The 8,542-nt window shown below is 37.5% G+C and overlaps 4 protein-coding genes across 4 annotated transcripts; 2 read left to right on the forward strand and 2 right to left on the reverse strand.

The window, feature by feature from the left end:
* The first annotated feature begins 14 nt into the window (after window positions 1–14).
* On the forward strand, window positions 15–2,954 carry LOC6638479. Its single transcript, XM_002061530.4, has 5 exons — window positions 15–88; window positions 1,276–1,449; window positions 1,507–1,949; window positions 2,013–2,403; window positions 2,462–2,954. Exons 2-5 carry the CDS (start codon window positions 1,356–1,358, stop codon window positions 2,548–2,550), a joined length of 1,017 nt encoding a protein of 338 aa, XP_002061566.2. The 5' UTR covers window positions 15–88; window positions 1,276–1,355; the 3' UTR covers window positions 2,551–2,954.
* On the reverse strand, window positions 2,882–3,872 carry LOC6638478 (origin recognition complex subunit 6). Its single transcript, XM_002061529.3, has 2 exons — window positions 3,759–3,872; window positions 2,882–3,701 (listed from the first exon to the last, which is right to left on the reverse strand). Exons 1-2 carry the CDS (start codon window positions 3,821–3,823, stop codon window positions 3,002–3,004), a joined length of 765 nt encoding a protein of 254 aa, XP_002061565.1. The 5' UTR covers window positions 3,824–3,872; the 3' UTR covers window positions 2,882–3,001.
* Window positions 3,873–4,117: 245 nt separating this feature from the next.
* LOC6638477 (proteasome subunit alpha type-3) lies at window positions 4,118–5,187 on the reverse strand. Its single transcript, XM_002061528.4, has 3 exons — window positions 5,070–5,187; window positions 4,444–5,012; window positions 4,118–4,378 (listed from the first exon to the last, which is right to left on the reverse strand). The coding sequence occupies exons 1-3, from the start codon at window positions 5,088–5,090 to the stop codon at window positions 4,198–4,200; spliced, it is 771 nt and encodes a 256-aa protein (XP_002061564.1). The 5' UTR covers window positions 5,091–5,187; the 3' UTR covers window positions 4,118–4,197.
* Window positions 5,188–5,275: 88 nt separating this feature from the next.
* LOC6638393 (transducin beta-like protein 3) lies at window positions 5,276–7,839 on the forward strand. The gene is made up of 2 exons (XM_002061527.3): window positions 5,276–5,391; window positions 5,445–7,839. The coding sequence occupies exons 1-2, from the start codon at window positions 5,360–5,362 to the stop codon at window positions 7,786–7,788; spliced, it is 2,376 nt and encodes a 791-aa protein (XP_002061563.1). The 5' UTR covers window positions 5,276–5,359; the 3' UTR covers window positions 7,789–7,839.
* Window positions 7,840–8,542: the final 703 nt, after the last annotated feature.

An 8,542-nucleotide genomic window follows, 5' to 3' on the forward strand; every position in this document is an offset into this window, starting at 1 on the left:
ATTCAAAAGATCAGTCGAAGCATCACATCTAAGATAGAATTTGGTGAATCCCACTTATTAGGCTACGACGATCTCATCGCCTTGACAGGTAAATAAATGTATTCTATTTAATGAAAATAGTTTTTCAAATTAATCAAAAATTTAGAAGGATTCATCCTTTTTATTTAATATAAAAATAATTATATGTATAAAAAAAATGTTAGTGTCAATTAGTTTGCATATATTTTGGTAAGCAATAGTCCGACTACTATCAAAGAATGAAGCAATAAAGAGCCCAAATGAAGTCGTTTGCAAATAAGCCGAAAAGGATATATCAATAAGTTGTATCAGTTTTTACATCAAGCAAATAAAAGATTTGGGATGAGTGATCACTTAAGTTTGGAAATGAAACTGTCTAGTTCATTTTTTTCGACTGATTTATGAAGTCGTTTGCAGATAAGCCAAAAAGGACAGATTTATCAATCATTTATTTACCCACATATGTATAGACATTTTAAATATTTCGTCGTCATATTTTTGTTGTATCAGTTTTTACATCAAGCAAATAAAAGATTTGGGATGAGTGATCACTTAAGTTTGGAAATGAAACTGTCTAGATTACTTTTTATTCAAAGACAACTCTAGTTAGAAAAAATATATATATGTATATATATATATATATATATGATAGCTGGAATAGCAACTGAGTACAATCAAATCCATAGCGAATTGCAAAACACAATCCATGGGTGGGGCCAAACATTGGAAACATTTTGCGCGTTTTTATTTGTTTAGACAACTGTATGCACAGTAGAATCCGTTTATAACGACACACAAGGAAGACGCTCTAACCAAAGGGGAAAAAAAAAAATATTATTTTTATAAAAAGTCGTATATGTATATGCATAAGCATGATGTAATAAAATTAGTTTCTGTATGTTTTTTTGTATATTTTTTTCGACGCCAAGCAATACATAGTTGGTTGAATTGTGAAAAATATCGTCGCTATAATCTCTTTTCCCCTAAAAGCGGAAACGTATTATACGTATGAGTTCGCATTGGGATCAAACAAGTTAAAATATTTTAGTCGCAACCGGACGACAATCATTATAACCCGATTCCACTGTACGTACATATGTAAATATTTGCATACATTTCTATATATGTATTTAGTTTAATATAACTGATATGAGTCACATTATAAATAAATGTACATGTATGTATGTATGTATTCTACAAATATTATATACAGAAATAAATGAGCAAAACTAATAAAAGATTTCATTTTGTTTTAAGGTTCAGCGGCTAAAGAATCGCATTAATTCTGCATACTTCAAATTTTTACCGATCTGGCAGCCCAAACAAAATCGCGAATAATGGCAATCCCTGGTGAACCAGAAGACGGGCAGTTAAAAGTTGTGAGAGAAAGAAGAAAATGTGAATTTCGAAAAATGATTGGCGATTATATCGGTAAATATTGTCCAATTTGGTATGATATGATGTTTATGCCAATTGCAACATTTCCAGACACTGTCGTCCGCATTGTAATTACAATTTCACTGGCCGATCTACTGCAGCGGGTTTTCTTATCTGCCTATGAATATATATGGAATCCCAGATTTTATTTGCCGGATGAACGCTTCTGGACCATTTTGCGACGTACTCACACCTACAGCAACAAGCATGTGTACTTAATGCTAGCCTTCGGATGTCTGGGTCTGGCGCGTTTTGGCGTTACAGGCAATCTGAAACCCATTCTGCCATCAGCCATGTATCTGGCCTGCATGCCGCTTTATTGGCTATTCAATGATCTTGGAGAGAGTACCTTGTCTTATGCCAATTGGGTAAGAGATACCCATGGTTTAGATTATGCATCTGGGATGGCATCAAGTTATTTCCATGGCTATTTAAATCTTGCTTTGCCCGATCGCAGCGATGATGGACTGCAACATAGAATGCGGCGATATGAGGTAAGTTGAATTGAATTAAATTTTCATTTGATTTGGATGACTTATACTAGATCCCTTGTTTAGGACTCTCACAATGTGACATTTGGTGTGCATCGACTAATAATACTCATACCCGATGAAATGTGGGTGGGCGGCAGAATCAATAGTGATTTGCTAGAACCAGCTCAGCCCTTGGAGACAATCAATATTAATCGAGCAGGTGTAAAAGGTCGACCCTATAAAATTGCAGTTTATAGGCTAAACAGAAAGATAAACGGGAAATATTATTACTTTGCTTTGGAGGGAGCAACACCAATGTTATCTTTCTTTGAGTCGATTCAATCGAATTTATCAGCCACATGGTATATGCGGGAATTGAAACGTGAAATTTGGCTAAAATTTTCAGCACACTTGAAGAATCTACTCACCACCTGGCCAGAGACTCGTGGGAAGGTGGAGCTTCTAATGTACAATTGTAAGTGCAGTCACGTATGTGTTTCATTATGATTCATTTCCTTTCTAATCATTCACAGCTTTGGATGATAATGGCAATGCCATTGATGTGGGTGAACTTGTCATTGCACAAATGGAAAAGTGGAATAAGACTAAGAAAGTGCAGTAAATGAACGTCCAAATCTTCTTATGGAACTTGCGTGCCATATTCATAAATTTTTTTTATGTATGCATGTATATTTTCAACATGATTTAATCATTTATTCATATAGCTGTTAAGAAAAACTAAAGAGTGCCTTGTGCGTAGAATTCGCGAAATTTCATATTTTCTATCAAAACAAAAAAAAAGTTATAACAAAAGTTATATCGCTATAAAAACTTAATTCAATGTAATGTCGAAATGCATGTTTTATGAATATATTTTATATTGTAAGTTCCAAAATAATGGAAGCTTCTGTGAGAAAACCTTTAGTTAAATTCAATGTCTTAACGATACAATGCATTTTTTATATGTTTTTTATTGCAAGGTGCTAAAATAATAAATTAAGTTCACTTATGTTTGTACTCACATAATTTTCGTATTTGTATTTGAAAACCTAAGACTGGGCATCTAAAACTGGTTAAATCGTTGCCTCAGGAGCAGTGGCTTCCAATTCTTTTAGCTTGGCTTGAGCCATGGCCAACATGCGAGATTTCCATTTATCATAGTCCTCTGTTTCGGGTTCAGACTTCTTTGAGGTTTGTGTTCTTAATATGTTATCTTGTTGGCTCTGTTTTAGTTTATCTTCTAAATTATTGGCACTGTTTCCTATATCCTTGACCTCCTTGTAGTGTTTGGTAATCATGCGTTCCCATTGCAATTCCAATTGTTGCCATTGTGTGGGACGCAGATTACTAAATGGCATAAGTTTGGTCTTGGAAACTTTATGTTTCATTAGGCGGCAGGCATGGAATACAGCTATAGCCGCATATTGAGGATGATCCGTATCAATTTCCGAATTCTCAGATGCAACTACGGCTTTGAAGAGAGTCATTAATTCACCGGCCTTGCGTGAAACCTCGTTGAGATTGAGTTGAACACAAATATCATTGACACTGACTAATTTATTGAGATCTAGAAGTTTTTCCAATGTCCGTTTGGTGTTTTGGTAGTGACTCTTACGCAGACCCGACAATTTCAAGGCCTGCTCCTTATCGAATCCTATGGCCAGAAGGCAAGATGCCAAGTCGGCGCATATGACTATTTTCCCGTATTCGTTAATTTGCAAAGGGACATTTGAGGACCGCAACTCAAGCAGACGCACTAGCTCCGTGGTCTTTCTGAAAAACATTTAATACGTAGGATTTGCCTTACTGCTGTTTAAATATTTCACTTACTCCAGGACATTTGGCTCGTCTCTAAGACCCATTTTTGTGATTAGTTGTTCAATTAAGGTGGTCATCGTGATAGATAACTGCTAAATAAAATCAACAAAAATTTTTGGCGCGAATCAACAATCAGTGATGGCACTTTGTCACAAATTCTTTACATGACTATCGATATCGGATTCCGATATAAATAGAAAATAATTATTTTTAATTTTTTTTGTAAAAATAATTTCTGAAAATATCCTGAATTTTTAAAGGATCAAAATTGGGAGAAATCAAAAAGGCGGCAAGAGGAGACCCCCTAACCACTTAACCCCTGTTGTGGATTAGTAGTGTTATAATAGAAAATACAATGAAAGCACTGTCGATTTCATTAGGCAAAATATATGTATATAATTAAATTTAGTTATATTTGCGGCCCAGAATTAGATTCAATACCAAAACAAAATTATTGTGGTCCCTCATTGTCGCTGCCATCATCATCATCCTTTGCACTTTCGCCAGCGTTCCTAGCCGACAAGGTATACAATTCATGATTAATGCAGTGAGTTCCTTGCGTTTCCTGCGCCACCAGGCCCATTTCAAACCGGAAGTTCTTATCCTTGAGCTCATCGTGAACACGGTAAATACTGAAAGAAAAATATCTCAAATAACAAGTGAAACTATTTACGGAGGGGATGAGCTTAGAACCTACATTTCACCGGCTCTCTTAACCAGTGTCTCTGTGTCCATTTCGGCGAATTTGAATTTTTCCATTTCTGTCTTGGCCTGCTGCTTCGCCTTGCCACTGGCACAAGCATAGTAGCCAAACGACGACCCGGACGGCTCAATCTTATACAGCTGTGGTCCATCTGTTTCGTCCCACGAAGCCAAAAGTACGGAAATACCAAACGGACGCACGGCACTGTATAATGTGTATGCATGTATATAACCGGAAACCCGATCACACAAATGCTTCAAGGGAATGGGCTTCTCAAACTGCTGACGGAAATTGGCCGCTTCCTGGCGAGCAATATCAGCAATGTAGTTGGCATCAGCCATAAGTCCGGCAACAGCCATGCCAATGTTCCGCTCAATGGTAAAAATGCGTCCGCCGGCATCCGGTTCATGCAAACTGCTGGTGATGATCTTCTCAACGGCCAGGACAACACCGTTCTTGCCTCGCAAACCGATCACTGTGCCCCATTTTTCCACAGCCTTCGAAGCATAGTCAATTTGAAACACTCGTCCGTCCGGCGAGAATTGTGAAGCGGACAAATCGTACTTTTAAAGGGAATTCATTATTAAATCGCTACACCATTAAATAAATATTTTACTTACACCTGTGCCAATTGTACTCATTGTGATAGATCAATTTGTAAGCGAAATATGTATGCAAAACGAACTTATTATTTTCGACGATGATTTGACGGCTTTTGCTTGAACTAGGGATGTGAAATCGGCGATAGGTTACTTATCGAAAATACCAAAAATATCACTTCCCATTTTGAGTTAGCATAATACCACTGTGAGTTAACACTCGCTCCCTTTGAGTTAACAGGATGTACCACGCGATCTCTGGACGAACAAGTTTCTGTATTATAAATAATCCTTAGAATAAACGCAGAACCATGGCCATGTTGGCCAATCTATGTGAGAAAAGGTTGGTAAATAATAAAAGTTAATATACAAATCATTAATATACATTTTTTTTAGCTATGCGGCTGAGGCGCGGTATGTAAATTTCTATGCTGGTGGCGATATAGCCTGGAGTTCAGATGGTCAACATTTATATTGCTTGAATGGAGGCGTGGTCAATCAAGTGGATGTGGAAACCTCACAGATATTGCAAAGTTTCGGCATCAGTTCTGGCCAGAATGACCAGAAGCCAACATCTTTGAGTGACATAGAAGAGGAGGAGGACACAATCTACTGCTTTGCCGTATCCCATGATCATTTGGTAACTGCCCATCGTAGTGGCTTGCTTCGTCTGTGGCAGATTAGTCCCAAGAAAATGGTAAAATTGTGGAAATCCCAACACAAAGGTCCGGTGGTCAAATTGGAATTCAGTCCTTGTGGCAAAATAGTCTGCTCCAGCGGTGGAGCCGATGCCACTCTGCGGCTTTGGGATCACACGAATAACAGTTGCCTATGCGCCTTAAAGGATTATCCAGGACCTGCCATGTTATTGAGATTTCATCCCAATGTCTTGAGGCGAGAGATTTATGCTGTTGGATCGGATAATATGATTTATGGCTGGAATTTCGAGTCTAAGAAACTGATACACAAAATGCGTGGTCATTTATCTCAAGTCACGGGTTTGACATTCCGAAGTGGCCAACAGGATTGTAATGACTTGGTCACCGTGAGCAGAGATAAGGTTATAATTGCCTGGCAACTGATGGCAGAAGACGACCAATTGGATGCCAAGCAAATGAAGGTATTGCCCCTGTATGATGAACTTGAGGGTGTTGTCTATGTCAAAGAAGGCACCAAATTGCTAGTGGCCAGTGGTTCGGGTAAACTCCAAGAGATTGATCGCACCAGCTGGAAGATCAAGGAAGTTCTAGCTCAAACAGATTTTCAAATCAATCATCTTTTATATTGCACGGAGTTGAATCAATTGGCTTTGGCTACCACCGAGCAGAATATATTGTTCTATGATCCTGACAGCATGGAGCCCATCAAACATTTGGTGGGACATAATGATGAAATTCTCGACATGTGCTTTCTGGGTGATAACGATCGTTATTTGGCCGTGGCCACTAATAGCAAGCACTTTAAACTCTACGATACGGAGCGGCAAATGAATTGTAAACTAATTGTGGGCCACACGGATACCGTAATGTCCTTGGCTTCGTCTCACAATCTGCTTGTGTCGGTGGGCAAGGATTATAGCATTCGGTTGTGGAAACTTCAGCATGAGCATGAATGCTCTTTGGAGGAAGTAATGAAACAAACAAATTGTCATACCTCGACCATTGGTTGTGTGGCCATGACCCATAATGGAGCCACAGGATTTGCCACCGTTTGTCAAGATGGCTCTATGAAGGTCTGGCAACTACTTAGGGATAAAAAGGATGTGAAATCTTATAGCTTTCAATTGCTATACGCTGCCTTGGCCCACGATAAGGAGGTGAATTCCGTGTCCTACGCCTTGAATAACAAAATTTTGGCCACAGCTTCACAGGATAAGACTGCAAAATTGTGGTCATCTGAAAAGAATTCTGTAATGGGTGTCCTACGGGGTCATTCTCGAGGCGTTTGGAGTGTACGTTTCTCTCCGGTTGATCAAATTGTCTTGACATCGTCGGCGGATTGCTCTCTCAGATTGTGGTCGATTAGTAATTTCGCTTGCCTCAAGCGTTTCGATCAGGAATGTTCTATATTGAGAGCTGAGTTCCTGGATCATGGTAAATTCATTATATCGGCCGCTTCTGATGGTCTCTTGAAACTGTGGAACATCAAGACAAATGCCTCTATACAATCTCTGGACGAGCACACTGATCGTGTGTGGTCTCTGGCTGTCTCAGAGCGAAGTAATCGATTTTTCTTCACCGGCGGAGCAGATTCCAAACTGATACGTTTCAGTGATGTAACACAAATCACCAGAAATGAAGCCCTAGATCAACGTCAATCCATCTTAGAACAAGAGCAAACACTTCTATCCTTACTTCATGCCCAAAAGAATTTAAAGAAAGCCTTTGTCTTGGCTTTAACTTTGGATAAACCCAAAGCTTCATATGACATCATTAAGAACTTTGTCCGTGAACGGAACGAGACGGCCATGGTGGAATTGGTGGATCAACTAAATGTGGATCAACGTGTGGCCCTGCTTAAGCACGTCAAGGCTTGGAGCACTAATTCACGGCACTCTCAGGTGGCCCAACTAATTCTCAAACATTTGCTGGGCGATGCTTTGATGGATTCCAAATTCCGTTTCTACGATAATGCAAATATGGTTGAAGTTCTTACGCCCTATGTCCAAAGGCATTTCAAGAGGATAACTGAAATGAAAAAGGAATTGGCATTCCTTGAGTTTATAGTGAAATGTATGTAGATTTTAAGAATTTCTATCTGTTAAATATAAACAATTGTAAAGGAAAAACAATTAGTTGTTTAATTAATTCAATCAAAATGACGTTGAATATTCAATATTGTGTTCTACCTTATTACTCAAAACATATGTCAATGGAATTTTTTATTTGGATTGGAGAAAGTAAATTCTGTAAAATTTGAGACTTTTCAATATTTTTCTATGAATTTTTTGAAGAAAAAAAAGACCTTGTTTTAAATTAATATATGTACAATTCATACAATGTCCTTCGAAAAAATCTTTATCTCCCTAAAATGCTACTGAACTTTGGAAAATTCTCCTCTAATGAATCAACATTATATTGAATTCAAAGAATCTTGTTTTTTCTTCCATATGTAAGTCCTACAATCTAAACATTTTAAACTTTTTAAAAATTATTCTGCAAAAAAATTATGAATGAGCTATGTATTTTGTAATTCTTAGTACATAGTCTAAAAAAAGTTTACTTAAGAATTAAACTAACAGGTAAAACCAAATACTTTGATTAGTTTTTGGTAGCTTTCGATGAAGAGTAGGAATGAATCTACTAATTAGAAAGTTACAAATTTTACCACAACAAACACAAAAGTCCTTAAAAATTCAAAACTTTCATTTAAATTGCACACGTTTACATGTGTGAATTCTAGGTAATAATTTTTAAAAGTAAAAACTCTGATTTCGAGAGTAGAAAATCTGAAAAATCTACAAATTTAAAACTGAAGACTTAAGATTTGTGTGT

Source organism: Drosophila willistoni (genome assembly GCF_018902025.1).
Source record: "Drosophila willistoni isolate 14030-0811.24 chromosome 2L unlocalized genomic scaffold, UCI_dwil_1.1 Seg139, whole genome shotgun sequence".
NCBI lineage: Eukaryota > Metazoa > Arthropoda > Insecta > Diptera > Drosophilidae > Drosophila > Drosophila willistoni.

Bases quoted from the DNA above. Each gene is read 5' to 3' on its own strand.
- LOC6638478 (XM_002061529.3), bottom strand. From the start codon at position 3,823: ATGACCACCTTAATTGAACAACTAATCACAAAAATGGGTCTTAGAGAC. The intron at 3,702-3,758 runs GTAAGTGAAATA...AATGTTTTTCAG, and splicing joins GACGAGCCAAATGTCCTGGA to AAAGACCACGGAGCTAGTGC.
- LOC6638393 (XM_002061527.3), top strand. From the start codon at position 5,360: ATGGCCATGTTGGCCAATCTATGTGAGAAAAG. The intron at 5,392-5,444 runs GTTGGTAAATAA...CATTTTTTTTAG, and splicing joins GCCAATCTATGTGAGAAAAG to CTATGCGGCTGAGGCGCGGT.
- LOC6638479 (XM_002061530.4), top strand. From the start codon at position 1,356: ATGGCAATCCCTGGTGAACCAGAAGACGGGCAGTTAAAAGTTGTGAGA. The intron at 1,450-1,506 runs GTAAATATTGTC...CAACATTTCCAG, and splicing joins AATGATTGGCGATTATATCG to ACACTGTCGTCCGCATTGTA. The intron at 1,950-2,012 runs GTAAGTTGAATT...TCCCTTGTTTAG, and splicing joins ATAGAATGCGGCGATATGAG to GACTCTCACAATGTGACATT.
- LOC6638477 (XM_002061528.4), bottom strand. From the start codon at position 5,090: ATGAGTACAATTGGCACAGGT. The intron at 5,013-5,069 runs GTAAGTAAAATA...TCCCTTTAAAAG, and splicing joins TGAGTACAATTGGCACAGGT to TACGATTTGTCCGCTTCACA. The intron at 4,379-4,443 runs GTAGGTTCTAAG...TTTTTCTTTCAG, and splicing joins GTTAAGAGAGCCGGTGAAAT to TATTTACCGTGTTCACGATG.